This window comes from Chrysemys picta, chromosome 6 (assembly GCF_011386835.1).
Source record: "Chrysemys picta bellii isolate R12L10 chromosome 6, ASM1138683v2, whole genome shotgun sequence".
Taxonomy (NCBI): domain Eukaryota; kingdom Metazoa; phylum Chordata; order Testudines; family Emydidae; genus Chrysemys; species Chrysemys picta.
The window spans coordinates 25,841,280-25,864,357 of NC_088796.1; the positions used below are offsets into that span (position 1 = coordinate 25,841,280).

General features: G+C 41.2%; 1 protein-coding gene across 11 annotated transcripts in view; it reads left to right on the forward strand.

Annotated features, from left to right (window-relative positions):
- NIPBL (NIPBL cohesin loading factor) overlaps positions 1 to 23,078 on the forward strand; it is a 299,958-nt gene that overhangs the window by 210,700 nt on the left and 66,180 nt on the right. For all 11 annotated transcript variants that reach the window (XR_010602148.1, XM_008168695.4, XM_008168692.4 and 8 more), the window contains 6 exons: positions 318 to 421; positions 2,149 to 2,235; positions 11,395 to 11,626; positions 14,573 to 14,724; positions 15,198 to 15,278; positions 17,567 to 17,667. Coding sequence is in view for 10 of the 11 variants with exons in the window: in XM_008168695.4 (XP_008166917.2) it covers positions 318 to 421; positions 2,149 to 2,235; positions 11,395 to 11,626; positions 14,573 to 14,724; positions 15,198 to 15,278; positions 17,567 to 17,667 (757 nt within the window). In the remaining variant the exon portion in view is untranslated. The remainder of the gene's footprint in view (positions 1 to 317; positions 422 to 2,148; positions 2,236 to 11,394; positions 11,627 to 14,572; positions 14,725 to 15,197; positions 15,279 to 17,566; positions 17,668 to 23,078) is intronic.

Consider the following 23,078-nt stretch of genomic DNA (forward strand, 5'->3'; position numbering starts at 1 on the left):
AAATTCATATGGGTTGGGAAAATTATTATTGATATTTTATAAAACATTCAGCGATGTTATATACATTTTTAATCCATTGATAGTGCAAAAATGTTTAATTGTAGAATGACACCCATTTTTCTTTTTGATTTTTTGAGGCAAAGGGATTCTCTAATTGGTTAAATGAACTGCTTGTTTAGCTGGACATATTAAAATACTTTGGCCAAGGATTTTCAGAAATGGGTGCTTGAATTTAGGCTTCTAAATCCATATTTGTGCATCAGAATAAGCAGCCTAATTGGAATGGATGTAAACTCTTTTTTTTTTTTTTTTTAAAGGTGATGATGATGAGATTCCACAGGAGTTGCTTTTGGGAAAACATCAGCTTAGTGAGTTGGGTAGTGAATCTGCAAAAATTAAGGCAATGGGCATTATGGACAAGGTATGTCATGATCTTAAAAATGCAAATGTACATAACATTTCAGCGTTAAATGTATAAAATACATTTCCCCTCTGTAACCGTGTTCTTACTTCTTCCTGTTATGTGCTTACCTCAGTTTCCCTCCTTTCAGCGAGTGGTCCTCGGTGCTTCGTTTCACTGAGATGATGTAGCTAGAGGGTGATGTCACAAAGTCCACCCTTTCCAGAGTACAACAGCAGTCTTTTTCCCAGGCATCTCACTGGATTTCCTTTCCCCCAGGCCCAGTAGCCGTACGTCCCTGTTAATGCAGGGTTCCCTTCCCTAGGCTAAACAATATCTGTGCCCTCAACAGGCTATGTCTTTCTTTTTATACCCTCCTGGGCTTCAATTTTGGGGTTTATCCTGTTGAAGCAGGTTATTGGTATCATCTCGCTAAGATTAATACTCTCTTCGTAGTATGGGTTTCCAACCCTGCGATTCTATACTATAGGCTCTATGTTCTCAACCTCACTACTATCCTCACTCTGGGTTTCCAGGGCCACTTCTTATGAAGACTTCTGGATTCCTTAGTATACGAACCTCTTCCTTAGTTTTCGATAGCCCCAGCTCTAGACCTCCTTTCTGGCCTTATCCACGAGTGTTCTCACTCCTCTTCCTGGGCTGGGTGCATCTCCTTCCCAGATATTAGCCCTTGCTCCCTACAAGTCTCTTTAGACTCAGCTTCTACTGACTGGAGTTCTTGCCAGGGTCTACATCATACTGAGCACAAACAGCTCTTTTACAAAGTGGTTGTATATCACGTGAGTCATGGTCCCTCAGTCACTTGAGGTCTACATCTCCCAGAAACCAGTGGCCTTAAAGGACTGAGTTCCAGTAAGACCTGGGCTAGTGGCTCCCATTATTAAAGGGGCCAGCAAGCTCCACTCATTTCTTGGTCTTAATTTTGTAGAACATGAGTAGGTCATGTAGAACTATTTTATTTTCAGCACAGTCCCCCTGTGAGAATAAAATATATATGCAGCAGTTCCAAAACAGTGTTGAAATTGTTTTGTGCTTGTCCATAAACTTTAGAATAAATTAAAAACAAAACTTTCTCTAGCCAACTAAGGTTCATCATTAGTGGTTTGTTTTGGCAAATTCTGATTCCTGGCACTGGGGAAGATAGCAGTGGCAGATATACATAATTAAACATATTCCCATACATTTTTCTAGTTTGAAGTGTAATCTGGGTGAACAGTTTTTGTGGAAAGTGTTCTAATTAATGATAAAGAATTTAACCTAAATCTCTAAAATTACATTTTGATGAGAAAAATTCAGTGAATTCATCTTATAAAATTGATTGCAACATGAAAACTGACTTCATACTGTGGTTTATTCAAGATTTTTATATTGTAAAATTCAAGTGACAAACCACTAGAAACTACTGCTAATCCCCTTGTGTTGTAAAAAACAAAACAAACAGAAGACTAATGGAATGTTGTTGTTTGTTTTTAATTTCTACACAGACATCACCATTATTACTATAACTTCATATTTAGTTTTATTATATGATCAGAATGCTCAGGCATGATCATGGCCTCACTGTGCTAGAGATTGTACAAACACAAATTAAGATCCTACCCCAAGTATTTACAATCTAATGTTTACAACAGAATTACACAGTATGACCTGTTTTCCATGCACACATTTGTTTTTAACCACTTGTTTATACTCTTTCTGCTATTTTGATACATGTATTTTTATTTTAGCTTTCAACAGATAAAACAGTGAAAGTCCTGAACATCTTGGAGAAGAATATTCAAGATGGCTCGAAGCTTTCTACATTACTAAACCATGTGAGTTTCAGAGCATAGTTGTTGGCATCACTATATTTGATTAAAATATGCACTTTGATTTTAATCTCAGTGGTAATATTTCCAAAATAATTTTGTTTTTAACTGTAAAGGATTTCTAATTTAGCTCACATTATAATATGGTGTGAAATTTTAGTGTGTGCAAATTACTATAATTCCTTAAGCAACGCAACAGGTATTAGTCAATACTTGCCTAATTATATTGTTTCTACAGTGTTCTCCTCGTTGTAAAATACTAACCATTTAAAAATAGAGCAGATTGGTTGTGTTCTGTTTTGAAAAATATAATTTAACACATTAGTGTCATTCTCTGATTTTCATTGGCAATTGGCAAACTTGCAGCCAGCATAACTTTCTTTAGTACCTGCCCATTAAACTTCACATATACCATAGAAAAAAACTGAGCTTTTCTCTAAAGCAGATTCTCACCATTCAGAATTGAGAGGAAGCATTTTAATTTGACCTTGATGGATCTACTCGCATGCTTAAAGTTAAGCACCTGCATAATTACATGAAGGATTGAGTGAAGGTTATAACCAACGCCCCAAACATTATTCATGATTTCAGGGCATTTTTCAAAGTTCTTCGTAGGATCTTTTAGAATATCTATCTCTAGATAGATGTTCTAATGCATATTGGAAAACATAATCCCAACTATACATATAAAATGATGGAGTCTAAATTAGCTGTTAGCACTCAAGAAAGAGATCTTGGAGTGATTGTTGATAGGTCTCTGAAAACATCCGTTCAATGTGCAGCGGCAATCAAAAAAGTGAACAGGATGTTGGGAATCATTAAGAAAGGAATCGATAATAAGACAGAAAATGTCATATTGCCTCTATATAAACTCATGGTACATCCACATCTTGAATACTGCATGCCGATGTGGTTACCTCATCTCAGAAAAGATGTATTGGAATTGGAAAAGGTTCAGAAAGGGGCAACAAGAATGATCAAGGGTATGGAACAGCTGCTATATGAGGAGAGATTAATAAGACTGGGACTTTTCAGATTGGAAAAGAGATGACTAAGAGAGGATATGAGAGAGATCTATAAAATGACTGGTGCGGAGAAAGTAAATAAGGATATGTTATTTACTCCTTCTCATAACACAAGAACTAGGGGCCACCAAATGAAATTAAGAGGCAGCAGATTTAAAACAAACAAAAGGAAGTATTTTTTCACACAATGCACGGTCAACCTGTGTAACTCCTTGCCAGAGGATGTTGTGAAGGCCAAGACTATAACAGGGTTAAAAAAAAGAACTAGATCAGTTCATGGAGGATAGATCCATGAATGGCTTTTAGCCAGGATGGACGGGGATGGTGTCCCTAGCCTCTGTTTGCCAGAAGCTGGGAATGGGTAACAGGATCACTTGATGATTACCTGTTCTGTTCATTTCCTCTGAAGCATCTGGCATTGGCCACTGTCAGAAGACAGGATACTGGGCTAGATGGACCTTTTGTCTGACCCAGTATGGCCATTCTTATTTTCTAGAGGCGGTTTAGTTCATAAATGTCTTGTAATTATTTATTTTTCCTTTTTTCAATAGATTTAATTTTTGTGACAAGGTAGCAAAATGTCATAGTTTTTGTATATCTAAACTAAAATATTAATACTTTAGCTATTAACTGTTTCTATCACATAACACATATATATATATATATATATATATATAATAATGTACCATAATACCATAATAATGTACAATAACAATGTACCAAAAAGGTAGCCTCGGTTCTTTTGGAAAATTAATAGAAGTGTACCAATGTTCAGGCATCTTTTTAAAATAAATTGGCTCTTCTGTGATTACCCCTTCTCAGAATTTGTTAACATTTGTTATGGGCAGGAGAGTTACACCTGTCTGAAGCAGATAGTCACTCTTCTATAGCTATACCAGCAAACTCGCCTAATGGAGATGCAGCTTATATCAGCAAAAGAGTTATTCTGCTGGTGTAGCTTATATCAATTCCCTGAATGAAATAACCTGGGACTTTTCCAGCGTATGTTGGTTAAGAGTGTTTTTCCCCCACACGCTCCTATTCAACATGGCTATCTTGGCAAAACTTTTAAGTATAGCTAGACCAGGCCTGAGGAAAATGGTAATAGACCAAAGTTAATATATGTGCCTTTGGATTGGAGGCATTTGCACTTGAGAAAAAAATGAACATATTAAATGTATCAGAATATTTTAGTTTTCTTTTAGATAGGTGGTGATTTCTTCATGTTTCAGTACACAGTTCCAAAATGTCTTTAAAAGTGACCTGCAAAGTGGAGGAGAAAATAGACTGCTTGTTCCCTTTTCTACTTTTTCTTACTATGTATGAAGAAAGGACTGAATTTTTGTTGTTGTTGTTTTTTTTAAAGTTTGTTTTCTGCGTGGCTTGTTCCAATAAACTCAGGCCCAATCTTACCTTCATGATAACTGAAGAGCTAGTGATATGGTAACATCATGAGAGCCCAGAGATTGAAAGATGAGCAATTGAGAGGGCAAGGGATTTTTAGTTGAAAAATTTGAGTTTTTATATTTTTATTAATGCAAATTAACTTGAATGACTAATCACTCTTTCTCTTAAAGCGTTTAGTATTCACATTAAGGTTCCTGATATCTCTGAGGGGTTCATTAGAAAAACCAGAGAAGAGTAGACTTGACGTTCCTGATACTTAAGTTGAATTAAAAAGGAAGCAGGGAAGAAATTTTAAATAAATTTTAAAAATCACCTTTCAGGTCTTTCTTTATACACTATAAAGCAGAAAAGGATTATAAAGAAGGAAAGCCCAATTTTTCTAACAAATCTTTGCGGGTCTCCTTTACATTTTCAAATATACCCCTCAGGTATACTCAAAATACTGAATCTGCAACTCCATTATGAAATATACTCAATGCTAAAATGTTACAAAAATTTATCTCAAAATATAAGATTTTGGAAACAACTTAGCAATGCTGTGCTGCACTACCCTATATGTGGCCCAGAGTTTATTTCCCTAGTCAGTCTCTCACTAAGACCATATCTATGCTAGAGAATGTTAGGAAAAAATTCCCACTGGTTTTACTATTGATAATATTAGTTGTATTTTAGTAATGGTTAGTGAGCCCCATAGAGATTATGCCTTTGTTATGCTATATGCTGTAAATACCCAGAAGAGAGTGCTCCTGCCCTTAACTGAATCTAAATAGACAAGTCAGAAGAGAAAATGCCTAGGGCTTTGGGTAGGTTCAAAAGCTGGGAGAAAGGAAATACTGTTCTTCTTGGAGTGTTTTCTCATGTCAATTCCATTCTAGGTGTGTGCGTGCCCACGTGTGCAGTAGTTGGAGATTTTTGCATTAGTGGTATCCATAGGGCAGGCAGGGGCAGCCCCTTGAGTGCCATGCTCATGTGCTGGTATACCAGGCGCTGCTGACCCTATGCCCTCTCAGTTCTTTCTTACCACCTGTGGTGGTTAGTCAGAGCACCTTTCCTTGCATTGCAAGGGCTAGCGCAGGGGTCGGCAACCTTTCAGAAGTGGTGTGCCGAGTCTTCATTTATTCACTCTAATTTACCGTTTCGCGTGCCAGTAATACATTTTAATGTTTTTAGAAGGTCTCTTTCTATAAGTCTATAATATATAACTACACTATTGTTGTATGTAAAGTAAATGAGGTTTTTAAAATGTTTAAGTAGCTTCATTTAAAATTAAATTAAAATGCAGAGCCCCTGTACTGGTGGCCAGGACCCAGGCAGTGTGAGTGCCACTGAAAATCAGCTTCCGTGCCGCCTTCGGCACACGTGCCATAGGTTGCCTACCCCTGGGCTAGCGGTTTTTCATCTACTGACTTCGAGCCTTAGGGCCTTGTAAGTAGTTTGTTTATAGTAGTTAGTGTTAAGTAGTTGCTAAGTATAATTAGACGACTTCGCCCAGGTGGGGATGCCCAGGTCTCCCGGGTTTAAGCCCTGCACAGACTGAAACAGGCCTATGCCTGTAATTGACCCCCATAGCAACTGCCTCAAGTACTTGGGGGAATCACACATTAGAGATAAGTGCCGAATTTGTAAAAACTTTCAGCCCCGCTGGATATTCAGTTACAGGCTCTCCTCATGGAGTTGCCCTGCGTCCAGCCTCTGTGCAGCCCTGCCAGGACTCACCAAGTACCTCAGCCTCGGTGCGCAGTGCGCACCGGGCTCCACCCGGCAGCATTCCCCATCGCCGGTTCCCAAAAAGAAGACCAAAAACCATGGCTCCCTGGCACCAGGCAAAAAGAGCCATGGGTCTTTGGGCAAGGGACCCACTTCAGGCCGCTCAGCCACTCCGGAGCCATGCGCTCAGACCTCCCCAGTCGGTTCCTTACTCCTGTGAAAGGTCCACTACTGACTCCTGGGAGCAGTATGGGACATAAACCCCTGATGGCACCAACACCTTCACAAGCTCCCCCAGCGCCGAGAGAGCACAAGCCTCTGCCCGCACTACTGAAGCAGCACATGCCTCAGGATCCGGCAAATCCCCACAAGGGCAAGCCAGCCGCTAAAACCCCTCGGGGCAGTGGAGTGCCGCTGATCTCTCAAGACAAAGCAGCGCTCTCCACCTCCGTACCGCGTATCGCTAGAGTCACAGCACAGACCCTCTGTGGCTCGCCCTCAGTCACCGCACTGCGTTCACAGCCTCCGCCATCTTGACACTAATTGCCTAGAGGAAGACACTGGTCCCAGTACAACCAGTGCCATTCGCCCTCCTGCCAGTCATCCTCTTGGCACAGGTCCCGGTCACCTCCTCATGGGAGCGTTCCCCATCGCATTTCTGTTCCCCCTGCACCGGCACCAGTCTCCGATGGCAACGGTCAGCAAACAAACCCAGGCATCCACGGTCCCACCGGAGTCACTGAAAGAGGATTCCTCCAGCACGGAAGTTCAGTTTAGCCCCTCACCTAGACAGCACTGGAGCGAATGGGCACCAGAAGCCGTGTTGACAGTGCCGACTTCACAACACGGCCAGTGGCCAGTACATTGGCCTTATTGGAGCGCATGGAGAGTGCCGGTTATGGCAATGCTCCCTTCACACCACTCATTGGCCACTGCCTCGGAGCAACAGCTGATGGCACCAGGCTCGGTGCATGAGGCGCACTCGGGGCAGTTATCGTCTTTGTCCCCAGATGAGGCAGTTGTGGGACCCTTGAGGGCCAGCCCGCCGGACGATTTTAAAGAACACAAGGCCCTGCTTCGTCGGGTGGCCGAGAAATTGGACGTGGAGGTGAGGAAATGTCTGGGCAGGCAGACACCTTTTTTAATGTCCTATCATCCTGTACCCCAACCCATGTTGCACTACCAGTGTATGATGGTGTCTTGCCAAGGGCCTCTGGCAAACTCTTTCCTCCATTCCTCCCACCTCAAAAAGGGCCAAAAATAAATACTTTGTTCTGGCCGAGGGGTTTGAATACCTCTACACCCACCCTCCCCCGGGCTCGCTTGTGGTTTCTGTGGCCAATGAAAGAGACAGAGGCGAAATGGTTGGATCTGTTTGGAGAAAAAAAAAAAGTATTCAACAGCCAGTTTGCAGTTCTAGGTGGCAAACCATCAGGCCCTCTTGGGCTGATACAATTTTAACTTATGGGACTCCCTCCATAAGTTCAAGGAGTCCCTGCCACAGGGTTTCTCCCAAGAATTTGGCACCCTGATGGAGGAGGGCACTGCGACTGCCAGGTGCTCCCTCCAGATGGCATGGGATGTAGTGGTAATGAGGCGCAGCTCCTGGCTTCAGATCACCGGACTCTCACAAGAAATGCAGACCTCCATCTAGGACCTCTCATTTGAGGGGAATGGTCTTTTTTCAGACCAGACGGATGTGAGGCTGCATGGGCTTAAAGGACACCAGGACCACCCTTCACTCGCTGGGCATGCATACACTTCAGCCTGCGAGAAAGCAGTTCCGGTCACCCCTGCTGCCTAAGCCTAGGCAGTCTCATCCAGGGTCTGCAAGGAGAAGGGACAGAGACGTTAGTTTCAGCCACTGTCGCCCTTCCTCCTCCCACTCACCTGCACAGCCAGGCCTGGCAAAACACCCCGGGGGCTAGAAATGCTCGTTTTGAGGATGCAGTCGAGAGTGACTCCCCAGTCACCTCCCAGGATCCACCCTGCTCTTTCCTCAACCGTCTTCATCCCTTCTGTTCGGCCTGGTTCCAAGTCACCTCAGACTGTTGGGAGTTGGACATAGTGTCTCAAGGTTACACCCTGCAGTTTTCAGCCGCCCCGTCCCTCCCACCCATCGATCTTCAGGGACCCTTCTCACGGGCAACTCCTGGTTTAAGAGGTCGAAAACCTCCTGTGCTTGGGGATGGTGGAGGAGGTCCGTCAGGACATGACAGGGAAAGGTTTCTACTTTTGTTATTTCCTAATCCTGAAAGCAAAGTCGGGCCTCAGACCCATTTTGGACTGGGGACACCTGAACAAGCCTCTCAAAATGTTGAAGTTTTGCATGGTCTCCCTGGCCTCCATCATCCCCTCCCTGGATCCAAGAGACTGGTACGCTGCCCTCGACTTGAAGGACACCTATTTCCATATCTCCATATTCCAGGGTCACAGACATTTCCTCTGTTTTATAGTGGGTGAGCACCATTTCCAATTTACAACACTCCTCTTTGGCCTCTCGTTGGCTCCAAGGGTCTTCTCGAGATGTATGGCACTAATGGCTGCTTACCTCAGACATCAAGGGGTCCAGGTCTTCCCATATCTTGATGATTGCTCATCAAGGGCAGGTCTCGGGAACGAGTGCAGAGAAGCCTCGATCGGGTGCGTTCCACCTGCCGTGACCTGAGCCTGTTAATAAACGAGAAAAAATCCACTTTAAGGCTAGTCCAACGCATAGCGTTCATAGGGACGGTTCTTGACTCCATGCAAGTCAGAGCCTTCCTTTTGGAGGTGCATTTTCAGGCCATGTCGGACCTGATCTCCCATGTGAAAAACCAGCCGCTCACCATGGCTTGCACCTGCCTGCAGTTGCTGGGCCACATGGCCACTTGTACATACGTGATCAGTCATGCCCGGCTCTGCCCCCAACCTCTGCAAGCATGGCTGGCGTCGCTTTAAATCCCCAACAGACACTATCTAGACTGGATAGTCAGGGCACTGGATCACATCCTGTCATCCCTGGAGTGGTGATTGAACCTGAGTCGGTGTTGGAAGGTGTTCCTTTTGCAGCCCCGTCTTTGTCACTGACCCTCATCTCAGATGCTTCGGACCTGGGCTGGGGAGCCCACCTGAGTGAGCTCAGCACTTAAGTCCACTGGCTGCAGGACGATCTGGCCCTTTACATCAGTGTCAGCAGTTTGCCTGGCCTGCCAGGCGTTCTTGTCCCACCTGAGGGGCAAGGTGGTGCAGGTCCTCACGGACAATACCACCGAGATGTATTACACCAACAGGCAGGACAGAGCCAGGTCATCAGCTCTTTGCCAAGAAGCTCTCAGCCTTTGGGACTTTTGTGTGCAGCATGCCATTTGTCTGGTAAGCACGCACCTGCCCGGGACCAAGAATGTGCTAGCAGATCGCCTCAGCAAGTCCTTCTCGTCTCGCCATGAGTGTTCGTTCCATCCAGAGGCAGCCAGTATGATCTTCCGAAAGTTGGGGACTCTCCAGGTGGACTTGTTCACGTCCCACCAGAACAGGAAATGCCAGATGTTTGCTCCAGGGGATGGACAGTGGGTCCCTGTCAGAGGCTTTCCTGCTTCTGTGGTCGGGAGTCCTGATGTACGCCTTCCTGCCAGTGCTGTGGATCCACAGAGTCCTCATGAATATCAGACAGGACAGGGTGAAGGTTACCCTGATTGTCCCCGAGTGGCCTTGTAAGTACTAGTTCGGCACGCTGCTGGACCTTTCGGAAGCTGCGGCGCTCTCTGACAAGACCTGCTGTCGTAGGACCATGGCAGTCTCCTGCACCCGAACCTAGAAGCGTTGCACTTGACAGCATGGATGCTGCAAGGCTGAATGCGGAAGACCGGGAATGCTCAATTTGGGTGTAACAGGTCAACACGATGATGACTGATAAGGGGAATCTTGAGACTTTAGGGAGCATGGAAAGAAAAAAGGGATCAGGAAAATCCTCATGATTTCCACATGGTTTATAAAAGTCTTTCTGCACTAGAGTTACATATAATGGTAGAAAGTGAATCTGGTCAAAGTAGCAATGATAGGTAGGCTTGGAAAGATTAGCTTTTTATTATTAAATGTTGGTAAACAGATTTCACTGCACAGACACAAACTAATGAAAAAGTATTTCCTTCAATGGAAATTGACATTACAGACAATAAGAACAATGCTGAATTTATGAGAATTTGACTTAAGGATGTTTACTTAGTATATTTTGACAGGTGATGTTGATGGTTTGTGTTTTAATGATTATTAAGCTTTAATTTCTGAATCTGTGTCTACTGTCATTAAATAATAATTGTCTGACAACTCACATAATTTCCTGCAACTATGAAAATTTATATAGCTAAAAGTAAAAAAAAATGCTTAAAATCCATAATTTTGCACAATTGTGAACATTTAAATCAATAAAAATTGAAAAATATGCTTAAAAATAAACATTGATATTATCAAATGATTTAAAAAAAAATCAGATTCTGTTGAGCCTAATCACAGGGGATATAAAAATAACACCTAGATTTGATACAGCAGTTTTCATCAGTCAGTCTCAAAGTGCATCATTGTCTTTAATGTATTCATCCTCACAAAACACAACATTGTACTGTACATCTAAAAATAATAAAGAATTATTAGATCAATTAATAGAAACTTTGCTTTAAGTAATTTAGACTTTATTGATGAATGTAGAAATTTCTGTTAGGTTATATTTTTAATGGGTAATTAACATTTTCTGTGTGCCTCTAGGTGATTACATGTCCTTAATATCTCATTCTGGTTTAGGGAGATATTGTCAAAAAAATTTCTACTTGCCAGTTAACAAAATACATTTTACATTTATAGGATTATAAATGTCATATAATATTTTAGTATATATATTTATAAAATAATCATCTTTTGCAGTATATATTATTCAGCAGGGATAACCTGTAATATACAGAAATATAATATGTATTTTTGAAAACTCAGAATTAATTTTGTCTTAATGCACATTTTTTAGAAAATGTATATAACTTTCTGTTTTTCCTTGTAGAATAATGACACTGAAGATGAGGAAAGATTGTGGAGAGATCTGATTATGGAGAGAGTCACAAAGTCTGCAGATGCCTGTCTTACCGCTATCAACATTATGACATCACCCAATATGCCTAAAGCTGTGTATATTGAGGATGTAATAGAAAGAGTCATTCAGTACACTAAATTTCATTTGCAGAATACCCTTTATCCTCAGTATGATCCTGTCTACAGAGTGGATCCTCATGGTGGTTAGTATGTTAATAAATAAATGAGATTGCATGTAAGATAATGTGCTGCATATGATTTTAAACGTGACCAGTTCTGTTAAGTGTGATGTGCAAACAACTTGACATCCTTTGATACTGTTATGCAATTCACTACATTCAAGACTTAATCTTGAGACACCCGTTTCCAGTGTCCTCTAAATAAAGAAGAATGACTGAATGCTTCATATGATTTTGACAAAAAAGCGGGGCTGGCTCCAGGGTTTTGGCCGCCCCAAGCAGCCAAAACAAAAAACAAACAAACCAAAAAAAAAGCCGCGATCACGATCTGCGGCGGCAATTCGATGGGAGGTCCTTCGCTCCCAGGCGGAGTGAGGGACCGTCCACCGAATTGCCGCCGAATACCTGGACGTGCCGCCCCTCTCCGGAGCGGCCGCCCCAAGCACCTGCTTGAGAAGCCGGTGCCTGGAGCTGGCCCTGCAAAAAAGCCATTTACAATGGTAAATTGTAGCCCAAAATGACAGGGGAAATGAAACCCATCCTCCTCTGAACGAAACAGTGTGTGACATGAAAGATCCATACATACTTCAGTGGCAAGACCTAACTAACTAGAAGTTGGTGCCTTAAATGAGACTTTTACATTCATATATTATGTGCCTAAATAAGTGGTCTGGTGTTCATGGTCCCTGAATACCCAGCAGCTTCCATTTATTTCAATTATCAGGAGCCACTTAATGGTCAGTACTTTTGAAATCCAACTGTTTGTTGACGTACATGATATAAGAGGTGGCCAGAAAATGGAAATCCCTTCATGCAAATTTTTTTTTGCATTTTTTGAAAAAAAAACAAAAAAAAAAAATTGTCCTGAACGGGGACAAAAAGTCAAAAATGAAAATTTTTTCAGGGGAATGTATTTCAAGAAAAATGCTGTTTCAGGAGAGCTTTCCAACTGTGCTACTGGAGAGGCAGAGAGCTGGGGCACTGAGCCTATCCATCTGCCTCATTCCCTACCCCTCACTTAAACTTCCTATGAAGCAAAGAGCCTGGCTGCTCAGCCTCCACACCTTCCTCCACAGTTTTGGGAGCCAAAGAAATAGATAACATAAGAATGGCCATAGTGGGTCAGACCAAAGATCCACCTAGCCCAGTATCCTGTCTTCTGATAGTGGCCAATGCCAGATGCTTCCGAGGGAATGAACAGAACAGGTAATCATCAAGACATCCATCCCGTCGCCCATTCCCAGCTTCCGGCAAACAGAGGCTAGGGACGCCATCCCTGCCTATCCTGGTTAATAGCCATTGATGGACCAATCCTCCATTAATTTATCTAGTTCTTTTTTGAACCCTGTTATAGTCTTGGCCTTCACAACATCCTCTGGCAAAGAGTTACACAGGTTGACTGTGCGTTGTGTGAAGAAATACTTCCTTTTGTCTGTTTTAAAACTGCAGCCTATTAATTTCATTTGATGGCCCCTAGCTCTTGTGTTATGAGAAGTAGTAAATAACACTTCTTTATTTACTTTCTCTACACCTGTCCTGACTTTATAGACCTCTGTCATATCCCCCCTTAGTTGTCTCTTTTCTAAACTGAAAAATCTCAATCTTATTTATCTCTCCTCACATGGAAGCTGTTCCATATCCCTAATAATTTTTGTTGCCCTTTTCTGAACCTTTTCCAATTCCAGAATATCTTTTTTGAGATGAGGCAACCACATCCGCACACAATATTCAAGATGTGGGTGTACCATAGATTTAAACAGAGGCAATATGATATTTTCTGTCTTCTTATTTATCCCTTTCCTAATGATTCCCAGCATTCTGTTTGCTTTTTTGACTGCCACTGCACATTGAGTGGATGTTTTCAGAGAACTATTCACAATGACTCCAAGATCTCTTTCTCGATTGGTAGCAGCTAATTTAGACCCCTTCATTTTATATGAAGTTGGCATTATGTTTTCCAATGTGCATTGCTTTGAATTTCATCTGCCATTTTGTTGCCCAGTCACCCAGTTTTGTGAGATCCCTTTGTAACTCTTTGCAGTCTGCTTTAGACTTATACAAAACTACTCAAGATAGTTCATCTTCAAATTTTCCACCTCACTGTTTATCCCTTTTTCCAGATAAATTATGAATATGTTGAATAGTGGTGGTCCCAGTATTCTCTCTCCATTCTGAAAACTGACCATTTATTCCTACCCTTTATTTCCTACCTTTTAGCCGATTAGTGATCCATGAGAGGACCTTCCCTCTTATCCCATGACTGCTTACTTTGCTTAAGATAGCTGGTGTGCTCAGCCTCACCGGTCCCTATGCTGCGGGAGAAGTGGTAAGGCTGAGCGCCCTGGCTCTCTGCCTCCCAGGAACTAGGTGGGTGGGAGGATTGAGAGCCCAGCTCTCTGCCTTTCTGGCAGCTGGAACTGGGGTATAGCGGGGAGACTTATAGTTGGGGAGGCAGAAATAGAGAGCATTCAGTTTTGGCAGTCCTCCCGAAAGGCTTTTATGAATTTCACTTCAGAAAATGAAATTGATAAAACCCTTCAAGGCAGGCAGCCAAGGAGCCATAATTTCAATTTTTCCAGCCGGCAATAAAAATTTTTTGGTAAAATTCAAATTTTTGTGTGGTAAATTTTGTGAAATTTTGTGAAAAGGGAGTTTTCTATAAGAAATTCATTCTGGTCAAAAATTCCCAACCAGCTCTAATAATATATGAATCTAGGAGACTAACTGTAAGTACCATATTGAAAACCTTGGCCCAACAATCCACAAAATTTATTAAAAAATGGTCTGCAATAACAAATCTTGTTTTTCCAAATTAGTGCTATTAAAAAGAGATTACTTTTCTATCAGCATTTTGTGCTAACAAAAATTATAAAGTCCTTTTTGTTGTTGCTGCTGTTGTTGAAAAAATCGTCTTGTTCTTAATGTTGGATCAAATGTAATTGAAAGGCATCATTTTATTTTATTTTCTAGGAGGTGTTTTAAGTTCAAAAGCAAAGCGTGCCAAATGTTCCACCCACAAGCAGAGGGTCATAGTGATGCTGTATAACAAAGTATGTGACATTGTTAGCAGTTTGGCAGAATTGCTAGAGATTCAGCTCCTTACTGACACAACTATTCTTCAGGCAAGTTTCATCAAAAGAATTTCCATTTGAGAGTGTATTTTTTTTCCAAAGCAATTCTGAAGTTTGACTACCTTGGCAATAACATTAAATGTAAACCAAATACAGTCTAGTTCCGTGGATGAGGAAATTTTCAAAATGACTTCTATAGTCATAGTATTGTAACTTTATTATTTTAACTGTCTTGCTAGTGATCTTAAAATGTGTAATTTTTAAAAAATGTTTAATATTTTAATAACACTATTAAAAAAGGAGTTATCTAAACAGAGAAAGATACATGTAATATTTAGACTGCACGTCTTTAGTGGATTCATTATAAAATTAAGATTAAAAATGTAACATCATTTTACAAATAGCAAACAAGATGTACCTGTGAAGCAGTGAATGTATTTAATTATGCTCTGTTATGTCAAAGAGCTTACATATCACTTTAGTGGAAAGAGTATGTATTTACTGTCATTTCCTCCTTTTGACAGGTATCCTCAATGGGAATAACACCTTTTTTTGTAGAAAATGTCAGTGAGCTCCAGTTATGCGCCATCAAACTAGTGACTGCAGTGAGTACTTTTTTAACCTATGAACAAGCTTAAGGATTTAGTGATATTGCTGTTTTAACATAAAACATACACATGGAAAGAGACATTAGTTCATCCATTTCATCTTCCCACCAGTGCACATTTTTTCCATTCTAGTAAAGAATTTGAATTTTGAACTCATTTTATTCTGCATATTGTATATTTTTGACATCACGATGGAGGAACATAATTTAATTTACTTGATCCTCTTTGGTTTGTAGATTAGTTTATGACAATGGGACATTCCCACTAAAACCAAATAATTAAAAGAAAACTTCAGATATACAATATTATAACTAAAAAGATTGTAAACAATTTTGCCCTCCCCAATTATTGTATTCAAATAATTTTATACTTAGAGTTCTTAAGAGAATTATCCCAAATAAGTAGAACTTCCTACACTATGTTCACACCAAACCCTGTATGTTGTTTTTCTCTTTTTTTATTTTGTCCTTGAATTTACAACAGAAAAACCTATGACATCTTCATCTCACTATTGTATACTGATATTTTAATGTAATCAGAAGTAACTGAATATACAGATGTAGATCTGTTGATAAAAATGTACCATTTTTGTAGTGATATTTCAGAATAGAACTGGACTTAAAACTATAGTTCTGGCTGGATTGTGACTCTTACCTCATTCCAAACACACAAAGTTGAAGCAAGGTCAACCCAGCAGAAAAAATCATGCATCCAATTTTATTTGCCTAGCTGGTTTTTTTTCACTTTTTAGATTTAAATTAAATCACGTGAATGTTTGTATGAACTTGGAAAACCCATTTTTTTTCAGACCTTGCTCTCTGTTGTTTCCCTTTCTCCAACATAATGACGATAGGGCTTGTCTACACAGGGAAGCTATTGTGAAATTTAAAGCACAATAGTTTTTCACAATAACTCTCCATGTGAACTCTGGTATTCTGCACTATATCACCTTTAGCGATTTATCTTAATCCACTGGATTACCTATTCCACGGTATGTAAACAAATCCTTAGTTATCTTTGCCAACCCTCCGTGCAGTTTACTTTGTAGGTTGTAGAGTCTGTATTTAGACTGAACAGTATCAATAATATTTTCCATTAAAAATAAATGTATTTTAATAAAATAACTTTATTTTCAGTATGTATTTTATAAGCCTAATACTCTTAACTTAAATTAGCAAAAGCAAAGAAATTTAAAGATGGCTACCACTCTGCTTTTGAGCTACCTTGAATTTTACATAGATAGAATAGCAATCTTGGAAAACTAGGATTTTTTTCCCCACATTTCTGGTTAATGACCTGATCCTTCTTGTAAAATCTTGTACCCACAGTAAATTCATGTCGTGAGATAAAAATACATATTCCATCTCTATATTTTTCACCATTTCTTTGACAGCCATGGTCACAGTTTGGACACAGATGAATTCTAACTCATATAGATTAGAATAATTAGACTATACTGCAAAGTTAATTTTTGTGCTAGTTACAAACCACAGTTTGACTTCCTAAGAGCTGTGCTTTCTATCGTACAGGAGCTCTTTTGGCTTTCTCAGCAATCAAGCATGCTCATATAATATGATCACAGAATAAAAATCAAAGCTCTATCCCTGCTTTTTTCTTAAGTGGTACACTTTTTAGTTTTTAATAATAATATTAAAAAACCCCTCACTGTCTCCTGTCCTCTTCTCAAAGGAACCTTAGCAATATACTTTTCCTTAATGTATTTTCCAGGTTTATTTGATTTTTTTCCCCATCACCATAGTTTCTGGAGCTGTGCATTGGTATAAGATTCAAAGCTAGGAATAGCAATTATCCAGATAAAAAGTACATGTGAAATGGTTTTCTTTGGAAAATGTGGGTGGAGGGGAATCCGTGTTGCAAAGTGATTCACAGAAAAATAAAATTTTAAGGACCGTTATATTATGAAAACAGAAAAACCCTCTCAGAAAGCTTTAAGAAGAAAGTTTGTTTCATACTATATCTTCAACCTTTGCAGAGGCAATATGTTCAATGTTTTTAAAATCAAAGTCTGCCTAAACAAAAGAATAGCTAAGCTGAACTGCCCGCTCCCATGTATTGAAAAAATAGTATGTTACTCAGATACCTGTCTGTCACTTGAAAATATAAAAAATAAGTTGTGAATATTTTAATGAATACAAATATGGAAAGCTGTTGGTTTTGAAAAAAATGGTAATATGCTATTTTGGTTTTCTGTAAAACGTAACCGTTATTTTTTTACACACACACATATATATATATATATATTTGAATCCTGTAACTGCTAACAGGTCTTCTCGAGGTATGAAAAACATAGGCAGTTGATTCTGGAGGAAATTTTCACGTCACTTGCAAGACTACCAACCAGCAAAAGAAGTTTGAGAAACTTCAGGTAATGTTTGACACAGATGGCTAACTTCTACAGAATATAATTTTCAGTATATAAATGTAGGGATTTAGATTTTACATGGTTTATTAATGATAGTTATAAAAACCTACAATTCCACAAGTTGCATTAATTTCTTAATGAGATCAAGCAAATAATTCTATAAATATGATGTATCTGTTCCTGAAAGAGCTTTTACAGTGGGAACAAAAGTGGAATAATTATAGGACAAGCAGTCTGGGTCCATAGTAATTATCTGCATTTCCTCTACTTGTGTTGCACATATCTGTACTTGGTTTTTGACTATTTGTGACTTTCAAAGGGACAGTAACAAATAGACACACAAATATGTAATTAGGTACCTAGCTAGAAATATAAGTGAGACTAAGTGAAGGTATGCAAATAGAAGTTTCAAGCAGGAAATTTTTCAGAAGCTGGCTATATGGAGCCATTTAACCTTATGCTAGTGTGATGGTAGAACTCCATCTTGGACTAGGAAGATGGTACTAGGCCCAGTTAGTCACATTCACTTCATCTGTGTGGTAATTAGGTAGTTACTTGTCAGCCAGAGAGGACAGGACTAAAGAAGGATCAGGAGATACCTTAAGAGAGACCTAGGTTTATAAATAGGCTGAGAGAGTTCAGACAGGCAGGCTCCTGTGAAAGATTCAAGTTCCTGTGAAGATTAGAGTCTTTAGGAAGATGTAAGCTCAGTGGGGCAGTGCTTGATAATGGAGCTAAGGAAAGGCAATGGAACTCGGAAGGGGTTGAGCACAGGGCTCAGAAGATAGGTTGATTCATTGGTGACTTTAGTTACCTCAGAAGGAATCTGAACTAGCCACTTATCAGTCAGAGGGCTGAGTAGCGCACAAAGGCAGACAGCCTACAGGGAGTCCTAGAGTGGAAGAAACCCTGGAGTGTTGTGTCCTGGAACTAAAGGGTGCACTACAGATGAGTTCATCCCATAACAGCCAGAAACTTCATAAAAGCCTCCTCATGAAATCATTGCACAAAGCTTTAAAAGGCATAATTATCTTGCATTTAATAAAATCCTTATACAAAGACTAAAGAAATCCTTATCTAATGATAATATTTCATGTCAACATATAAACTTCTAGTCTCAAAGTAGGAGCAAAAGGCATCCATCGCCCTTTGGTCCTGGTGATCTGCTGCAGTTTGGAGACGCAGCCTCTCTGACTGTTTATAACATTCCAAAAATCTCTGTGCCTCTTTATTGTACTCATCAGTGAGGCTCTTTTCCTTTCTCTCACAGATGTATAAAAGAAACCAGTTATAATAACACAAGGCAGATATTGCTCAACAGCTTCCAGTCTTGTTATAAAGCACCTCCATCTCCCACTCAGCCTTTCAAATGCACGTTCTGCTGTCACTCAGGATATAATTAGAGGTCCTTTCTGTTATCCAGTGTCCAGTAAGCGTACATCTCCACTGCAGCTGGGAGGTGTGATTCCCAGCATGGGTAGAGAGACTTGCACTGGCTCTGTTAAAGTTAGCTCACTAAAAAAGCAATGTGGATATTATGATATGGATAGCAACTTGGTCTAGTCACTCGAAATCAGACCTGGGGGACTGGGTGGGCTTGGACTTGGGAAGCTAGCCTGAGCCACCACTGACCTTTCCAGGCCACCCTACATTGATATTGGTGAACCTTCCACAGTGACCAGACAGGCCATGGAGCATCATAGAGAAATATTCCTTTCTGTTGATGAACTCTGAGTCCTGGAGGGGGGGAAGAATAGGTATGTGAGGTCCCATCAATAGCCCCAGTACAAATTAGGAACCTCAGCCCTGCAAATCTATCAATAAATTGTGCATTGCCAAGCTTTATTGCAGAGCATGCTTCCATGACAACAGTCCGGATGGTTGATCTACAGCACCAAACTGATTAGCCACTGACTGATTGCCACTCCTGACTGCTAACGTCCAATGGCAATGGTCAAATGTTTCTCCATGCTGAAGAGACCTGTCAGTGGTGTGCTGCTGCTGGAACTCTGGCATGAGCTCTGAACAGATCACTAAGAAAGTAGCCTTTGTCGTCCAGAAATTCTGCTGTCATCCTAGGTTTGGAGTACTATCCTTTCCAACCAGTTAGTGCTAGTTTCCCTGGCCCAGAAATGGTACTCCACCAGGTGAAGCTGCTCCAGGAAAAGTTAATCCTTTAGTAGCTGCTCAATTTCATCTTTTTCTTCTATCCAAATCAGTCTGGCAGCTGACTTCAAAAGTCATCTGGCTGCATGACCACAAATGCAAGTGCATTAGCCTCTTCATATTTATGACTCAAGATCACCATTCACAGCAGTATTCCCCACATGACAGTAATTTGAGAATTTCACTAAATTGCAAAAGACAGATGAATCATGGGAATATGCTAGTTTCACCCCCAAGTCTCAGAATTGCAGTGGTTTCTGGTAGGTATCCTACAATATATCACGACAATAATCCCAGAATGCACAGAGCCCAGAAGCAGGACAATGCACCATGGGCTTATTTTGAAAAAACTCAGTGCCATGTGGACATACTTATTCAAACCGAAGTAGGTTAAAGCTGGTTGCATGGGTGCACTATTTTCTGAGAGTTATTCCACCTAAGATTAAATGCAAAAATATGTTCTGCAAAAACTACCCCATGTAGACAACCCTAAATCTTAGAGAGGTTTAAATTACCCTTGTGTGGCTGTGCCAATTCAGCTGTGTGTTATACAAGAGCTTTCTCTTTCACCCAATATGTCTAATTGCTCCTGAAGTCATAATCCTGTGTTTGACCTCTGTCATAGGAAATGCTAACGTCACATATTCAGCATTATAATTTAAATGCTATAATCATATAAAAAGAGGGAAGAGTAGAGGGAATAATCTTTGATTAAACAGCATTATCTGGTAATTTTCCTTGCTACTTCAAGTGAGTTTAAGTTTTAATTAAGATACAATAGTTTCAGTTTTTCCTGATGGTGAAAATTCCTCTTTAAAGGAACATTGGCATATAACGATTGGCTTAGTTTTCTTACAGTAGTACTCCTTACATACTATTACATATCAAGTGCTTTAAGAGGGTTAAAAGAAAGACACTAAAACGAAAATTATTATTCTCCTTCGAGTGCTTGCTCATGTCAATTCCAAGTAGGTGTGCATGCGCTGCATGCACGGTCGTCAAAAGGTTTTCCCCCTAGCAATACCTGTCTGGATGGCTGTGGAGCCCCCTGGAGTCGTGTCTTCATGGTGGTGTATATAGGTTCCTGCCGACCTGCTGCCTCTTCAGTTCCTTCTTACCGCCAGTGACGGTCGTTGGAGCAGCTCTTTTTTTGCTATGGCAAGCAATCCCGTTGTGGACTTTTTCTAGTTGTATCTGTAAATAGTTTAAAACTTAGTAGTATTTCAAATAGTTCTTAGTTAGTAAGATAAGTTTCAGTTGGGGGATTCCCCACCTGGGTACTGGTGCATGCCTCGGTCTCAAGGGTTTAAGCCATGTAGATCCTGTCTGGAGCCTATCCCAAAGGGAGACCCACACGACTCCTGTTTAAAGTGTTTGGGGGAAGCCCATCAGACTGAGAAGTGCAAAATCTGTAGAAGCTTCTACCCAAGGACTAAGAAGGAGAGGGAGTTTAGGCTGAAATTACTCCTCATGGAGTCGGCGCCTATGGACTCCCGCTTGGAGTTTGCTGCGGTCCTCGAGGAAGGCAAGGTCGTTGCGAGAACCTCCTTACAGGCCTCCTGAGATTCGGCGGACTTGGCCACCCATACCATGGCAACAACCATAGCCATGAGAAGGAGCTCATGGCTTCAGGTGTCCGGACTCCCGTCCGAGGTCCAGCAGACCATTCAGGACTTGCCATTTGACTTCATAGAGCTCTTTTCGGAGCAAACAGACACTAAGCCCCACAGCCTAAAGGACTCAAGGGCAACTCTGAAGTCCCTGGGGCTTCATACACCAGCCCCCTGAAGAAAGCATTTTAAGCCTGCTCCTCGATTCTACCCAACTCCTCCTATAACAGGAAATTGGGCAGGAGTAACAGACTGTTCTCATCCTCTAATCCAGAGCCAGGGCTCAGCAAAGCAGTCTCCAGCCATCAAGCCAAACTTTTGAAGGTGCACCCAGGGGCGATGCACCAGGTCAGATCCCAGATCCTTTCCCTCCCTTTGTGAATCCTCTATCCCATTTCTACCATGCTTGGGCACAAATCACCTCAGACCAATGGGTCTTGAGCACGGTAGAATTGGGATATTCTCTCCAATTCTGTTCCCTCCCATCTTCCTTCCCCATCCCTCTTCAGGGACTGTTCTCATGAGCAACTTCTTATGCAGGCAGTGCAAACTCTCCTACAACTTGGGGCGGTAGAGGAGGTCCCTTTAGTATTGAAGGGCAGGGGATTCTATTCGTAGTATTTCCTAATCTGAAAGACCAAGGGTCGGCTCAGACCTATTCTAGACCTGCAAAACCTCAACAAATTAATAAAGAAGATAAAGTTCCGCATAGTTTCCCTGGCTTCCGTTATCTCCTCCCTGGATCCGGGGGACTGGTACACCGCCCTCGATCTGAAGGATGCGTATTTTCATGTGTCCATAATCCTATCCCAAAGATGGTTCCTCCACTTTGTGGTCAACAACACTCACTATCAGTTTACGATTCTCCCCTTCGGCCTCTCAGCAGCCTGTTGGGTGTTCACCAATTGCATATTTGTTGTAGCAGCCTTCCTGCAGAAATGGCAGGTGCAAGTATTCTCATACCTCGAGGACTGGCCAATCAAAGACTCCTGTAGAGCCCAAGTGGAACTCCAGGTAAGCCTAATTCGTGTGACATTCCACAGACTCGGCCTCATACTGAATGTAGCAAAGTCAACCCTAACGCTGACTCAGAGAATAGTTAATTGGAGCCCTCTTGGACTCCGCGGAGTCAAGCCGGGCATTCCTTCCAGAAACTTGCTTTCTCACCATGGGTGCCATCATAGAGGAACTCAGGTGATACCCCACCACTATGGCAGGAAATTGCCTGAAGCTACTCAACCATATGGCCGCTTGTACGTGTGTAGTACAGCATTCCAGGCCTCGGCTCCATCCCCTTCAGGCTCGGCTAGCCTCTGTGCACAGGCTGAATCGAGACCGCCTAGACAAATTAATCACACTCACCCCGAAGTTATCGAGTTCTTCAGATGGTGGCTTGACCCACAAGCGGTGTGTGCAGGAGTGCTCCCTCCTCTGCCTTTCCTGGAAAGTCGCGTTCTTGGTAGCTATACCTTCCGTTAGGAGGGTTTCAGAGCTTAAGGCCTTAACCTCAGAGCTCCTGTACATGGTCTTCTATAAGGACAAGGTACAGTTGTGACTGCACCCAGCTTCCAAAGGTTTATCTTCCAAAGGTAGTTTCTCAATTCCATGTAAATCAGGACATTTTTCTTCCTGTGTTCT